The 16,249-nt window shown below is 47.6% G+C and overlaps 1 protein-coding gene across 2 annotated transcripts; it reads right to left on the bottom strand.

Moving 5' to 3' along the window:
• Nucleotides 1-1,148: 1,148 nt before the first annotated feature.
• Nucleotides 1,149-15,622, bottom strand: LOC128342688 (uncharacterized). 2 transcript variants are annotated; one of them, XM_053290392.1, is made up of 11 exons: nt 15,412-15,622; nt 15,180-15,294; nt 6,298-6,371; nt 4,948-5,007; nt 4,090-4,146; nt 3,944-3,997; nt 3,802-3,852; nt 3,655-3,714; nt 3,336-3,398; nt 2,946-3,137; nt 1,149-1,775 (listed from the first exon to the last, which is right to left on the bottom strand). In XM_053290392.1, the coding sequence occupies exons 3-11, from the start codon at nt 6,365-6,367 to the stop codon at nt 1,462-1,464; spliced, it is 921 nt and encodes a 306-aa protein (XP_053146367.1). In that variant the 5' UTR covers nt 6,368-6,371; nt 15,180-15,294; nt 15,412-15,622; the 3' UTR covers nt 1,149-1,461. The 2 variants fall into 2 exon arrangements, with proteins under 2 accessions (XP_053146367.1, XP_053146366.1); XM_053290391.1 differs by lacking the exons at nt 15,180-15,294; nt 15,412-15,622 and adding an exon at nt 14,636-14,772.
• Nucleotides 15,623-16,249: the final 627 nt, after the last annotated feature.

Raw genomic sequence — 16,249 nt, forward strand, 5'->3', positions numbered from 1 at the left:
ATGGAGGCATGCCCAGCACATGGATGTGCTGCATTTCCTTGGGAAAGACGACAGGCACATATGTGCCACATGTATGGTTGTATGTGCGTATGCATGTGTGTGTTGCTTACAACCTGTTTCTCCTGAAAGTGTCTGAACTTGTATTTTTGAGCTGATATTATGGTAAGGTTATCTGAAAGATGGGTGTCATATGTTTGGACAGGGGCGCAATTTCAGGCGCTATTTCCTCTAGATACACCCGACTGCAATTCTTTCATGTTACTTCCCAATGCAATCTTATATTCTGTATACACGCCAAGCAGGTTTCTCGCATACTTTTTGCAGCATTGCCTGCTGGCCAGCTAATTTGTGATGACTGGGGGAAAGAGCAGGTTCTTCTTGGAATGAAAGAGTTGGCCAGCAGGTTGGAAGGACGTTGGAGGTCTTCTGCTCCAAGCTCCTGCTCAGTACAGAAATCAGATACAGCATCCCTGATAAATGGCCATCCAGCCTCTCTTTAAAATCTCCAGTTAAAATCCACCCCCACCCCCCAGAATGGTATGAGGTAGACTGTTCCACTACTGAGCAGCTCTTACAGTTGGGACACTTTTTCTCATGTCAAGAATAAATCTGCCTTTTTGGTTCTAGTCTTGCAGTCAGGAGCAACAGAGAAGTCCACGTCTCCTTCTAGAACTGGGCTGCACAACTTCGGCCCTTCTGCAGATGTTGCATAAGAACAGCCCTGCTGGATCAGGCCCAAAGCCCATCTAGTCCAGCATCCCGTTTCATACAGTGACCCATCAGGTGCCTCCGAGAAGCCCACAGTTAGAGGGTGAGAGCTTGCCTCCTCTCCTGCCTTTGCTCCCCTGTAACTGACAACTGGTACTTAGAGGCATTTTGCCTCTGAGGCTGGAGGTGGCCTATCAGACTAGTAGCCATTGATAGACCTGTCCTCCCTGAATTTGTCTAAGCCTCTTTTAAAGCCATCCAAGCTTGTGGCCATCACCGCATCCCTTGGCAGAGAATTCCATAGATTAATTACGCACTGTGTGAAAAAGTACTTCCCTTTTTCAGTCCTAAATTTCCTGGCCTTCAGTTTCATGGGATGACCCCTGGTTCTAGTGTTGTGTGAGAGGGAGAAAAAATTCTCTGTCCATTGTCTCTACTCCATGCATAATTTTATTCTATCATGTCTTCTTGTACGGTAGCATTTTTATAGTTTGCCAGGGAGGATACTTGTTTGAATTTAGTCCCTTAGTATAATGCCATGCAGATGTGTCAAAATTAACTTAGTGAAAATGATTAACAGGGTGCTTCAAAAGGTTAGTCAGTTTACAAACATCTGATCCTTCAGAGCTGACTGACAGCTTGGTACCAACCTGTCTGTAAGCAATAGTTTTTGCTTCTGCAGAGCGATTTGTCTGAGACAGCTCTGTAGGATCAACATCTGAATCTGACTGTGTATCATCAGAGCATGGTTTCCTACCCCCTCCCCGCCTTTGTGGTACATTTCTCATTGCTACAGGGATACATAAATTCCTTTTTAATATCATTCACAAAGTCCACCATGCCTGGCAGTTCGCAATTTCTGGCACCTCTGGCAATCGATTCTGTTATGAACACCACACACTGATCGATCCTCTTAATACTATTCAGGCCAGCTGCAACAATGTTTTGAAATTCTGTTTTACAGCGCATCAAAAAACCTAGACCTTCACCAGCTGCAGTTATTTCCTTTGCAAATTTGGCCACCTTGGCATTCTCAGGACTCTGTTGATCTGCATCAGCAGCTTGTTCTAAAATCAAGAACACATACACAGGCGTTAGAAAACTATAAGGCAGTCTACCTCACAGGGTTGTTGTTGTAGGTCTGACTTGCAACAAACAAGTAAAACTTTTAAGGATCGTATTCTCAAAAACATGAATGAATAAAGCCTCTGGTCAGAAAAGCCTTTTCACATGGGTAAAGAGAAGGGTCAAAGGACACGTGCTTGGGAAAAGATGCAAACCTGGTGAAGTAACTCTGTTTCAAACGACAAGAGGGACCTGATTTAAATTACAGGCTGGGGTGGAGGATAATTGTAGCACAAAAACATTCAGAATTTTTTTTAGAAAAATCTTTTCATGTACATTTTCTGGTTGTATAAGATTGTTGCTCTCTAGATTGTTACATATTGAAATCCCCAGATGTATAGGGGAGAGCATACTGCCAAGCCCCACCACGATGCTGATGTGCTTCATAGATAAATGCTGTACACATGGGCGGGGGGGGGGCAGACCTGCATGGCACAGCCCAGAGTTACTGTATCTGGTAACACCTGAAAAGGACTCACATACATACATCTGACTGATTAAAGCATAGGATTTAAACCTGGCTTTTCTTTGAACTTGTTTCCATGCCTAACTGTTGTAGAATCTTGTATTTCATATATTTTAAAAAATTCATCTGTACACTGTTGAAGAGGTTCAGGTTTTAGGTTGCTTGTAACTTGCAACACAGAAAAAGAGCCCCTTTCCCTATTACTCTTCCAATCAAGTGTGTATCCTGCCACTGTATTTCAATAAAAGAAAAGATACTTGGGTAGCATCTTGTCTGGTCTGGGCCCGAAAGACTACAAGTCCTATGCATGTTTGTGTGGAGTAGTCCCACTGAAAATACCTCTAAGTAAACATGGGCTTACTAGCCTAATAATTGCTCTAGTAAAATATCTGACTATCTAAGGCTTTGCACTGTGGGGCATAAGGACATCCATAATAAAGATCCCAGCCCCGATGGCGCACAAGCAATCTCTACCACTCTATGTTGGTCTCTAGGTACACATTCTCATCATCTTCTGATTCATCATCAGTGTCTGACTGGGAACCCACAGCTGAATCAACACAGTGTTGTGTTTCAGGGAGAGCTTCTGTTTCTGTAGATTGTACAGAAACAGAATCAGTGTGTGTATCAGAGTTTAGTTTCCTACCCAATCCTGTTATGAACAGCGCACACTGCTTGAGCCTCTCAATACGCTTCAGGCCAGCTGCAATAATTTTTTTACATTCTGTTTTACGGCACATCAAGAAAACTAGAGCTTCTCCAGCTGCAATTAATTCCTTTGCAAATTTGGCCACCTTGGCATTCTCAGGAATCTGTTGATTTGCATCAGTAGCTTGTTCTAAAATCAAGAACACATACACAGGTGTTAGAAAACAATAAGGCAGCCTCACCCCCACTCCCACAGCGATAGTGTTATAATACTAGTTACTTTTAAAAACTAATACCACGGGTGATCCCCAAACTCACAACTTCGTGTTAAAGTTGCTACCCAACAAATTACAGGGCTGATCCCTAATGAAACACATAGTTCAATTACCTGATTCCTCACAGCCTTGGTTTTTTGATTTCTTCAAGGGAATATGTCCTCTTGGCAGACAAGCTGTAAACAAGAACAAGACACAAACAGTTATTCCTCAAGACCTTCTAGCTTAAGAGTACATTTATTTATTCAGTCCAGTGAGTGTTGCTGGTGTCTAGATTATATTTCTTTTTAGATTATGAGCCTCTTGGGGACAGGGATCCATCTTATTTATTTATCATTTCTCTGTAAACCGCCCCGAGCCATTTTTGGATGGACGGTGTAGAAATTGAATAACTAAATAAATAAATAAGGATTAATATTTTGTTTCTCTTACACAGACCAAGATGCTTTCTTTTCTCAGGTCTCACCCTTCCTTCAGAGGAATTTGGTTCAGCTATAATCAGAAATATATATACAGTTACACAAAATCCATCACATATTTGGGTAATCATCCCTGTGTTAGGGGTTGTTATTTTCTTACCTGGCAGCTCCCCCGCTGTGATAATGCCAGAATCCACAGCTACTTGGTTAACTGAGGGAAAAAGAAAAAGAAAGAGGTTCCATGTTAACCGTTTGTGACTGATTGATAATAAACTATCATAAAGAGAAAACATGTAATTTACCACTGCATCCCTTTACAGATTGATCCCCCTGGTTCTTGGAGACCTGGTCCTCCCCTGTAATATGAAAAAATATATACAGTTACACAAAGCCTATCACATATTTGTGTAATCATCAATGTGTTACTTAGGGGTTGTCGTTTTCTTACCTGGCTGTTCCCCCTCTGTGATAATGATCTCTGGCAATTCCACGGCTACCTGGTTAACTGTGAGGAAAAGAAAGAAGTGGGGTTTTTTGTCAACCTGTTTATGAATGATTAATAATAATAATAATTAATAATAATTTTAAAAAATCAACAACAAACAGCAAGTGCCGCCTTTGTAAAGAAGCAGATGAAACAGCGGACCACCTAATCAGCTCTTGTAAAAAGATCGCACAGACTGACTACAAACAAAGGCATGACAAGGTAGCAGGGATGATACACTGGAACATCTGCAAAAAATACAAGCTACCTGTAGCCAAAAATTGGTGGGACCATAAAATTGAAAAGGTTGTAGAAAATTAAGATGCAAAAATATTATGGGACTTCCGACTACAAACAGACAAACATCTGCCACACAATACACCAGTTGAGAAGAAAGAAAAACAAGTTAAAATAATCAACCTAGCAATACCAGGTGATAGCAGAATCGAAGAAAAAGAAATAGAAAAAATAACAAAATACAAAGATCTACGAATGGAAATTGAAAGGCTGTGGTAGAAGAAGAACAAAATAATCCCAGTAGTAATTGGCGCCCTAGGTATAATTCCAAAAGACCTTGAAGAGCACCTCAACACCATAGGGGCCACAGAAATCACCATAAGCCAATTACAAAAAGCAACTTTACTGGGAACAGCCTATATTCTGCAACAATATCTATAATAATAACAGCAACAATATTGATAATAAAATTCAGGCATCCCAGGTCCTTGGGAAGGACTCGATGTCTGGATAAAACAAACCAGTCAATAGCACCTGTCTGACCAAACAACAACAATAATAATAATGAACTTTTATGTTTCTTACCCCTGGACAGATGCTTTCTTTTCACAACTCTCACACTTCCTTCAGAGGTATTAGGTTCGACTATAATCAGAACAATATATACAGTTACTCAGAGCTTATCACATGCATGTGTATTAATCTAAATCATAGGTATCCTCTCTAATAAAACACTTGGTGTCCGTCCGTGCATGGACACCAAGCGTGTGTTCGTGCCTGCCTGTCCTGTCCTGGGCATGCGCAAAGCGCATGCTCAGAACAGAGCAAGGGAGACACGGCCGCCAGCACCCGGCAGCCGCCCTGAAGAAGCCGGGTAAGCGGCGGCAGGGGACACTGGCCGAGGCGCGGCTGAGGCGGCGGCGGAGCCACGGCCGAGGCCTGGCTGCACCGCCACCGAGGCCTGGCGCCCCCGCCAAAGCCGGGCGGCTGGGAGACGTTGGGGCCCTTGCCCGGCCAGGGAGACCGGTCGGGAATGTGAGGCTGGCGGCGGCGGGAGGGGGAATGGCGGCCGGGGGGCCTGGAGCACACTAGCGCCCGTTATTTAACGGGCCTAAATTGACTAGTTGGGTATATAATTACAACTATTTACATTGTGCCATATGAGCTTCTTCTTGAGATTCAGGAGTCAGTGGTTCACAGGGGTGAGTTAGACCTCTACATAAGGATAAAGTAATCTATAGAACACAGTGAGGTGATTCTCCAAATCGCCAAAAAGCGAGCTAAGGGAGACTAGCCTGCCTTTTGGCGGTCGTGTGCTGCCACGGGAGCTGCACGGCTCCTGGCAGCAAACCGCCAAAACTACCCCTCCCCTCAGCCGAGATTAACGGAGCGAGCGCTCCGTCAACCTCAGGGTTCTGTTCGTGTGTTGCTGCGTCATGCGGGGCATCCTGGAACTTCCAGGGGCTGCACGGCCCCCAATCCCCGCAGCCCCCGCCGGCTCCGTGATGGAGCCGGCAGTCGTGTGGGTGGCCGATCTGGCCACCCAGGGCTCCACGGGAGATCGTTTGCGGGGAAAGTAGGCTAAGTCCGCTCTCCTCGCAAACCCCCTTCCAGCGAGTCTCACTGATTGTGAGACTCACCTCAACATAGGAAGCCAGCGTGGTGTAGTGGTTAGAGTGCCGGACTAGGACCAGGGAGACCCGAGTTCAAATCCCCATTCAGCCATGAAACTAGCTGAGTGACTCTGGGCCAGTCACTTCTCTCTCAGCCTAACCTACTTCACAGGGTTGTTGTGAGGAGAAACTCAAGTATGTAGTACACCGCTCTGGGCTCCTTGGAGGAAGAGCGGGATATAAATGTAATAAATAAATAAAATAAATAATACACATATAATCCACAAATAATGATAATCCACATATTAATTATGATAAATACCTGCTGAATCATAGTCTGATGTATCCATATCTCTTCGTGTAGCTGCATAGACAAGTTGTTGTTGGGCCATATATCTACATGGGGATGGGGTGGGTGGTATATTTTAAAAAGAATTAAATTGTAATTAATTTTATGAATTTTATGTATTTCATCTGAGCACAAACACACATGGTATGCTTAACTATTCAAAAGCTTTTGGGAAGTTAAACATTGCTTAAGACAAAACATGCTTTTAAGAGACAATGAAATTATAAAAAATACACTTTATTGTTAAATTTCTATACCCCCATGCTTTAAAAAAGAGTGAGCTTTGGAAGCATCTTAAAACTGCTTAAGGTACAGCAGAGCTAAGCACTCACCACGTGTTTATGATCAGATAACAAGGAACCCTTAATGCAATTAAATGAATGAATATTGAAACAGCATAACTTTACAGGAGGAACAGTGACAAGCCATGCTTTTTAAAGAGAGAGAGGTTTAAAAGAACAAATGCTTTAAATAGGGTGAAATATAGAAACATTTAAAAATTGCTTAAGACAAAACATGCTTTTAAGAGATAATGAGGCGAGTATCACGATCAGTGAGACTCGCCCTTACAGGGTTTGTGAGGAGAGTGGGCATAGCCCCACCCACCCACGGCCACGTACATGGTGGCTGGAATACTTGCAATGATCGACAGTTCGGCCTCACTGTGGCGGGGGCCCTCTGCAGCGGTGGGAGCCCCCCCAGGTTTTTCAAGGCCCTCTGGATCCTGGAGGCCACAGGCCGGGGCCCCATGGTCCAGGGGTAAGGACACCTCCAGGAGGGTGGGTGATGGGGAACATCTGCCCACTCACCCACCCGCCCCCCTCCACTGGTCAGGAGGGTGCTAAGAGGGGCATGAGGCAAGTGGGTGCACAACCAGGCCCCAAGCCCAGTGTCATCCAGAGGTCCCCCCCCCCACCTGGCCCTTCCCCTGAGGTTGCAGCTTCCCCATCCCTTTCCCCTCATGCAACTCTGCCTTACAATCTGGGCCAGGGGCAGAGCCACCATTGGGGGAACAGGTTCAAAGAACCTGGGCCACTGCCAATCAGGGGCCGTGCCACGCCCCCAACACCCCCCCCCCACGTCTGACGTCAGATGCGGGGTGGTGGTGCTGGTTTAGCTCCCGAGTGGGGCCCCGGGGCCCCTTTCAGGAGTTAAATGGTCGGTACTGCATTCGCGGCATGGCCAGGAGCGGCTCTTCCCTGCCTTTAAGGCAGGGAAGAGTTCAGTGGCTGTCGGAATATGCAGCTATTACTTCTTCCCTCCGAAAATGCAGTGGACGGAGTGGTTCGGGCTTGCAAAAGACTTTTGGTAATCTGCTTTGCTGTACTACTACTACTACTACCATCAGCTGCCCTATCCCAAACACGGGCTTCTTGATCTACCTCCGCCCCCATCTTCCTGTTTCATGGCCACAAATATGTTTTCAGCCCGGTAACCCTCTTTCTGTCCTCATCAAACCCACATTTTTCTAGTGTTTCTTCGATACACCACCCTCCCCAAATCTACCTTTCCTCGTTCTAATGTCCTCAAAGCGACTTTTAAACCAGCACCACTGTTTAGCCATGACGACCTCAGCATCATTTTTAAGCGATAGAATACGTTCATTCGATTATATCTCAATGAATTAACACAGACACACAAGTTAATTAGCAGCTAAACCCCCTTCTCCCCAGGCCAGGTAGCCCAGATAACAGGGGCGTAGCAAGGTTGGAGTGGGCCCAAAGACAAGATTTTAAAATGGCCCCCCCCCAAAGTCCAGGGCCTCCGCACACCCCAGGCTCCCAAGGATTTAAGTCTGATATTCCAAAATAAGTATGCTGCCTGGAAATACATTTCACTGAATACACACACACGTCACAATATATAGTGATATACATTGAGTACTAAACATTTGTATTACTTTTAATGCCTAGAACACACTAGAAAGATGAATGATTAAAATGGGCCCCTCGCTGCAGATTAGCAAAGGAGACTTTCAACCATGCAGGGTGAGCCTATGTTTGTTTTCTCAGAATTCTGAACAAATTCAGTCAAGTTTGATTGCAGGAGGTTTTTCACAGGAGGCTTTTAAAGCCCTTTAAGACACATCTCCTCTGGAATGGAGGTGCTGCATTCACATGTTGGCCAGATTTACCCTGAAGTCCCTGCAAGTTATTGGGGAGCAGTTCACACACAAGAAAAATAAAATAAAAGCACCACACATGCTTCACAGTTCTCACTCAGACCTTCTGGGTTGCAAAACAACTTGAACATAAGTGCATTTATAAATGAATGAATGAATAAATAAAATTAATAAAATACTGTTCCAGAAGTTTTTGCAATTTTCTGCCATGAAACAAGCCACTTATAGGACTTTTTAGATAGTTTTTTTAAGTCAGCAAATTTTCCAAGCTGTTTCAAAATAAATATTCAGAGACTTCTCGGTCCCTCCTCCCCCCCCCATATCCAAGCCCTATGGCAAGCAGATCCCTATATATGGGGGGGGGGGGCGGGAAAGGTAACCACAAAAAGGAGTTCACACGCTACCTGGCAAATGCTGGTCTGGGTTAAGCAGGGCAGCAAGGGGTCTTCTGCTGCAGAGAACACTCTGGCTGCCTCCTCCTTCCTGGCTTGCTTGGGCCCTACTCGAGTTCAGGCTTCACTGCGGCCTACACGGAGGCCTCCGTGGAAGCCCCGCCCACCCGCTGAGAGGCGGGAGAAAAGGAGCTTTTTGCAGCTTGCCTGCTGCTTCCATTGTGGGCCAGCAGAACAAGCAGTAGAGACGGCGAAGAGGGCAAGTGGCTGAGAGGCTATGGGGCTGGGCAGGGGGCAATGGGGAGTCACATGAGGTGCCTCTGGGGTGCCCCTCCAGGCAGTGGGGCCCCCAGACAACTGTCTCCCCTTGCCCTATCATTGTTACGCGCCTGCCTCTCACCCACTTGCCCTCTTCGCCCTCTCTCCTGCTTGTTCTCCTGGCTGGCAATCGAGGCAGCAGGCAAGCTGATTGGCGGGTGGGCGGGGCTTCGGCCGCAGTGAAGCCTGAACTCGAGTAGGGCCCAAGCAAGCCAGGAAGGAGGAGGCAGCCAGAGTGTTCTCTGCAGCAGAAGACCCCTTGCTGCCCTGCTTAACCCAGACCAGCATTTGCCAGGTAGAGTGTGAACTCCTTTTTGTGGTTACCTTTCCCTCCCCCCCCCCATATATAGGGATCTGCTTGCCATAGGGCTTGGATATGGGAGGGGGGAGGGACCGAGAAGTCTCTGAATATTTATTTTGAAACAGCTTGGAAAATTTGCTGACTTTAAAAAAACTATCTAAAAAGTCCTATAAGTGGCTTGTTTCATGGCAGAAAATTGCAAAAACTTCTGGAACAGTATTTTATTAATTTTATTTATTCATTCATTCATTTATAAATGCACTTATGTTCAAGTTGTTTTGCAACCCAGAAGGTCTGAGTGAGAACTGTGAAGCATGTGTGGTGCTTTTATTTTATTTTTCTTGTGTGTGAACTGCTCCCCAATAACTTGCAGGGACTTCAGGGTAAATCTGGCCAACATGTGAATGCAGCACCTCCATTCCAGAGGAGATGTGTCTTAAAGGGCTTTAAAGGGCTGCAATCAAACTTGACTGAATTTGTTCAGAATTCTGGGAAAACAAACATAGGCTCACCCTGCATGGTTGAAAGTCTCCTTTGCTAATCTGCAGCGAGGGGCCCATTTTAATCATCCATCTTTCTAGTGTGTTCTAGGCATTAAAAGTAATACAAATGTTTAGTACTCAATGTATATCACTATATATTGTGACATGTGTGTGTGTATTCAGTGAAATGTATTTCCAGGCAGCATACTTATTTTGGAATATCAGACTTAAATCCTTGGGAGCCTGGGGTGTGCGGAGGCCCTGGACTTTGGGGGGGGCCCCATTTTAAAATCTTGTCTTTGGGCCCACTCCAACCTTGCTACGCCCCTGGTGAGAGGCTATGGGGCTGGGCAGGGGGCAATGGGGAGTCACATGAGGTGCCTCTGGGGTGCCCCTCCAGGCAGTGGGGCCCCCAGACAACTGTCTCCCCTTGCCCTATCATTGTTACGCGCCTGCCAGATAACCTTGCTCTCCACTGCACACGTCCCCCTGCTTTTGTTTTCTGCAGCTGGGTGTGCTTCGATTTCCAGATCAGCCAACCTTAAAAATACTGGGGCTGCCCCATTTCAGACTTCAATGGCCACAACCCAGGCGCATGTGGCATTGCCACAACGGCTGCAGGGAAAGGTAATTCACTTTTTCGCCTCACACCCTGCATTTTCTTCTCGCCTGTGAATCAGATCTGAGCATGCACCCCTTCCCCCCACCCCACCCCACCCCATCCTTCCTGACGCTTCTCTTCCGGACCTGTCATTTGCAGCATGCTATTGGATAGTAAAGCAGAGGTCTGGAGCGTGAACTGAAGTTTGGTTGGGCAGCAGCAGAGCTGTCTTTACGGGATTACAATTATTGACGCGGTTGGTGCTCGGGTGGTTAGTTGCAAGGAGGGAAGGAGAACTATCCTCTCTCCTTTAAGGAAGAAGCGTCCTGCAAACGAGGACAAGCAATGCAAGGGAGGTGGGAGGGATGCAATGGCGTTTCATACACGGGCATATATTCTTAGGGGGTGGTCAGGCACAGCAGGACTTGCTGCCGAGGCCAATAGAGTGGAAGGAGAGGAAGACGGGATCTTGACGAAGGCTGGGAAGCAACTCCTCAAAGTTTAGGTCGATCCCTCTGAACAAGTGCAAAGGCATCATCGTTCGTCCTGTCCAGATCCTCAAAAGCTACCAGTCACCAGCGCTCCGTAAAATCGGGCAAGCAGCCATGGGGAACTCCGCCCACAGATTTCATTCATTTCGTACCCCTGTTTCGCTCTTTTCACACACACGCACATCTCTTTGCATTGAGGGGCTCCGTGCACTACCCAAGTTCCTAGGAGGTAATCGTTTCCCTTCTCATGCTGCATTAACAAAGTGGTAATCCTAAGTAATGTATGTTTCGCACCCACGAGCGTAAGACACGTCTGCGTTGGGAATGTGTTTTGCCATGCACATTTATCCATGCAGTGCACTTTAGCAGCAAATAACATACAAAACGCTCTCCTCCTCTCACCCCAGCCCGGAGTTTAATTTCCTTCTCTGTGAGTAGGGAGTTGGGGCAACAGGAAGGAGGGAGGGTGGGTAGCAGGGGCATAGCTATAGTTGAGCAAAAGGGTTCAAAGAACACGCCCCGCCCCAGCTCCTAAGGGCCCTCCGGCTCCACCCCTCCCTATTTTCTTCATTATCTCCCTCACTCTGGGGGGCTGCCAGAGAGACGGGGCCCCCTCTCCCCTAGCTACACCCCTGGAGGGTAGTATAATGACTATATAGATAGAGAGGCACATCCAGGCCTCTGCTCTGCTGCTGTTGGAGGAGGTGCGGGAAGTGGATGGGAATGATTATTATTACATTTATATCCCACTCTTCCTCCAAGGAGCCCAGAGCAGTGTACTACATACTTAGTTAAGTTTCTCCTCACAACAACCCTGTGAAGTAGGTTAGGCTGAGAGAGAAATAACTGGCCCAGAGTCACCCAGCAAGTATCATGGCTAAATGGGGATTTGAACTCGGTCTCCCCAGTCCTAGTCCAGCACTCTAACCACTACACCACACTGGCTCGTGAAGCCAAAATGATGTGGAGTCGCTGCCTGGTTTTAACCGGCTCGGTTCGTTGTTCGGGAGCCAGACCACACAAACCATGTCTGACGAGGGGCTAGGGTACTGGCAGCTCTGGCTCCGTGCCTGCAAAGGGATGTTGTTGTTGAAGTGGGGAGCAGCAGCAGCAGCTGGGGAGGGGGGGGCGTGCCAGCTGCAATGGATCCATGCATTTACCTCCTCCGTGCAGTGGGGCCCCCCCCACAAAGCAGCCATTGCTGTGCCACTGGCAAGGAAGGAGGGGCCGCCCCAGCAGGTGCTTCACACACAGGGCCAAGGGCAAGGGCGGTGAGGCTCCTGTCACACTAGGGTTGCCAACGCTTCATTGCCAGAATGAGGGACACAAGTTTGGGGCTGGGGCCCGAGGGAGGGGGAGGGCAGGGAGGGGGCAAGTGAGTGGGCGGGGAGGGGTTGAGCAGTGATGGGGAGGGGTGAGTGGGCAAGCGGCGGGGAGTGGGGGAGGGAGGGAGCAGGTGAGTGAGTGAGCAGTTCCTCCACACTCAATCCTCCTCTCCACGATGCCCCTTGCCGCCCTACTCCATTGCCAGTGATTCCCTCTCCCCCCCCCATTCTTCTGAATTCCACCCATCTCTTTGAGGGACTTGGGATCCCCTTTCTTCCCAGGGATCTCCCACCGGGACGGCGCCTCCTCCCTTGAGCAGAAGCAGCCCTGCCATGCCATCCTGCAGCTGCACCCTGCCATCATGGTCATGCCTATCCCCCAACCGGAGGCCCCCAGGATTCACTGTCCAGCCACCCCACCACCTCCTCTCAGGCAAGGGTGGCCATTGGGCAGGCTAGCGCAAACAAGGGGGGCTGTGTTCTAAGAGGCTGCAGCAGCCAAGGAGCAGGTGGCAGTGTCTCCGCACCTCACCCTGTGCTGTGGGAGAGGGCTGACTTTCGAGCCCCAAGATCTTTCCTCAAGAGAGAAGCTCATGCAGATTACAGTGCTTCAGAGCGTGGGCAGAGAGCACTGCCCAAGGCCAAACATCTGCAAGGCTGCTGCCTTGAGCTCCTGTCCCTTTTTGTGCCAAAAAGTCACCCACTGGCAAGGAACACTCTTTGCTAGATGCCCTGCTGCCTGTGGGAAGGGAGCACAGGTGAGTCCCCTTCAATGGAAGCCCTTCTCCCCATGGCAGCTGTTCTCTCCCTTGATGCTGCCGCCCTGCTGCAGGTTTCTTCTTGCCATATAGTGGACAGGCATGCACTCCCTCCTCTCCCCCCCCACCCCGCGCCCAGGAAAGGGAGAGCAGCAGCCCCATCACCTGTGCAATTTCCACCTGGAAAGGGCAAGGGGGCGGTTGCCCTTGCCTTGAGGGGTGAGGGTTATCACCTCTGGGGCAGCAGTGGGAGGAAGGAACCAGTGGGTAGCTGCAGGGTCTGCACAGGTGATGGGGCTACTGCTCTCTCATAAGGATGGCGCAGGGTGGGGGGGGGATATGGTCTTATTTTCCCTTGAGCTCATTTGCAAGGTGCCTGTCACTTTAAGAAGGTTGGAGTGAGTGCCGCTCAGTGCTTTTGCTGGGCAGGCTTTTTCCAAGCATTCTGCTTGCTTTGCAAGGCACTCTGGTATCCAGGCTCTATGGTAACTCTTTGAAGAGGAGGAGAGGGGGCAGGGGTGTAGCAAGGTTAGAGGGGGCGTAGAGGCAAGATTTTAAAATGCCCTCCCCCCACTGAAGCTCAGCTCAGGAAGTAATGAGGCTGAATAGTGATATATATAAAACTATGCTTTTTGTTTTATACACACACACACACACACACACCTCTGTGTGTGTGTGTGTGTGTGTGTGTGTGTGTGTATTTACATAGGTTTTATAGATATATAAAACCTATATAGTACCATTAAATGACTTGCATTGTCCACAATTTACAAAACCTTTTACAAAATAATTTAGGATGATGTTCTATTGCATTCTAAATTATTTTTTAAAAGGTTTTGTAAATTGTGGACAATGCGAGTCATTGAATGGTACCAGAGAAAGACATGCTGTTCTGGTAGCTCCAGGTCTTAACACTCACATCAGTTTCGGAGGATGAATACAACTGGAGGAAGCCCGGGCGGGTGCGCGGCTGGGGGAGTCAGTCATGTGACTTGCCTCTAGGGGGAGCCCACGGCAGTGGGGCCCCCAGACAACTGTCTCCCCTTGCCCTATGATAGTTACGCCCCTGAGAGGAGGCCTCAAGCAGTGTCCTGTGGCTCCACACGAGCACTGGGAGGGAGAAGGCAACCTCCTCTGCTTGCTAAACCTGGGCTTAGAGGTGGGGCTGGGAACTACTGGGTGACTCTGTTTTGACAGAGCGCTGTCTGAGGGCTTTCCTAACCCCGCCTTCAGACCTCAAGCCCTCTTTCTTGCTGGTCGTGTGAATAGCTTCAATAAAATTATAAAAATACACTTTATGGTTACATTTCTATACCCCCATGCTTTGAAAAAGAGTGAGCTTTTGAAGCATTTTAAAACAGCTTAAGGTACAGTAGAGCTAAGAGCTCACCACATGTTTATGATCAGATAACATGGAACCCTTAATACAATTAAATGAATAAATATTGAAACATCATAGTGGTACAGGAGGAACTGTGACAAGCCATGCTTTTTAAAGAGAGAGAGGTTTGCAATACTCACTGCTGTATTTCTCTTAGATGTCTTCCCAGAGAGAAAGAGGAAAAATTCTGGTGTACCTCAAGACTTTAAGCCCCCCAGGGGTTAACGTCACAAAGGTTGGGCAAAATTTTGACCAATCCCTCTCTCTAACCCCTCCCCCTCCTCACACACACACCCAAAGCCTCGAGTGGCGATAGATCATGCGGGCCTTATCATGATGAAACACTGAACAGTTACACTGCAGCCACACCATTTGAAGGGGCCCAGTCCTGCAAGGGTTTTTTTTTTGTTTTTTTTTTAAAGAACAGAACTAGTAAGAAAAGCAAGGCTTCTCTGAGAAACCATTCTACGCGCATGGTCATCGCCATTTTATTTTATGTGTCCTGCATCTTCTTGATAAGATGCAGTCACCAACAGGCCCTCCCACCCCATTCCCGCTCACTCCCCTGAACTTAAGGAAAGACAGGCATCTTCAGAGACAGGGAGAGAGAGGCATTTTTTCTTTCTTTCTCAAAAGCATCATTATTTAGAAATATTTAATAATTCCATAGATGATAACCCTCACTAGTTTTTTCATAGCCGTTCTCCGCATTCTTGGTTCTGCATCTTCAGTGACATTCAGACCCAAGAATTTCTGGGTTGTGATGAGAGGGTTCCAGAGTTTCCACAAGTGCTGAGTTCTAAGGGGTGAAGAGAAAAGACCTTTAGTTTGATGTCTTTTTCACACACACACACACACACACACACACACACACACACACACAACCTCAAAAACCTACAATGTAAAATATATTTACCTGTGGCTCAGCTGCCCTGGTTGACAGGGTGTCTTGCCATATATCCCTAGTCTCAGCATCTTCTTCAGCAATGCTTTTGGCAGGAGGAAATTGTGGTTCATCATCTGAACTGGTGCTAATATAGTGGACCGGGTCTCATGATCAGTGAGACCCGGTTTGGGGCAGTGAGCAGGAAGAGTGGGCTAAGCGAGCGCGCAGGGCATATTGGGGAGATCCCTGGAGCCAGGAGGCAGCTTTTTGCCTCCCTGTTGGGGGTCTACTTGCGAGTAGCCGCAGCGCGAAGCCGCACCGCAGCTACTCACAATCCTAAAAAGCAGGTTTGTTGGAGCGCTCGTTCCGCAAACCTGCTTTTTAGCAGGCGTTCTCGAGCGGGTTACTCGCTCAAGAACCACCGGGCTTGGCTGCGAGCCCGGTGGTTCTTACGATCAACAAAAATCGGATTAGGCTCTCCTAGCTCGATTTTTGTTGATTGTGAGAATCGCCTCAGTGTCTTCTTGGCTTAGGTGTTAAATCCGGCTGATTTGTGGATGAAAGAGGGCTCTGAGGAGATTCCATAATCAAACCCACAAGTGAACATTAAAATTGTTTCTTTTATGCAGTGGGGCTGTGCAGGGGCGTAGCAAGGTTGGAGTGGGCCCAGAGACAAGATTTTAAAATGCCGCCCCCCCTCACTGAAGCTCAGCTCATGGAGTAAAGAAATCTTAAATGAGGCTGAATAGTGGTAACAAAAAGCATAGTAAAATTTATATATGTATATATAAAACCTATGTGCCACAATAGAACATCATCCTAAATTATTTTTTTAAAGGTTTTGTAAACTGTGGACGATGCAAGTCAT

This window comes from Hemicordylus capensis, chromosome 2, assembly GCF_027244095.1.
Source record: "Hemicordylus capensis ecotype Gifberg chromosome 2, rHemCap1.1.pri, whole genome shotgun sequence".
In the NCBI taxonomy this organism is placed as follows: domain Eukaryota; kingdom Metazoa; phylum Chordata; class Lepidosauria; order Squamata; family Cordylidae; genus Hemicordylus; species Hemicordylus capensis.

Bases quoted from the DNA above. Each gene is read 5' to 3' on its own strand.
- LOC128342688 (XM_053290392.1), bottom strand. From the start codon at position 6,367: ATGGCCCAACAACAACTTGTCTATGCAGCTACACGAAGAGATATGGAT. The intron at 3,399-3,654 runs GTAAGAGAAACA...TCTTGTTTACAG, and splicing joins AAGAAAGCATCTTGGTCTGT to CTTGTCTGCCAAGAGGACAT. The intron at 3,138-3,335 runs GTAATTGAACTA...TCTTGATTTTAG, and splicing joins CCAAGGCTGTGAGGAATCAG to AACAAGCTACTGATGCAAAT.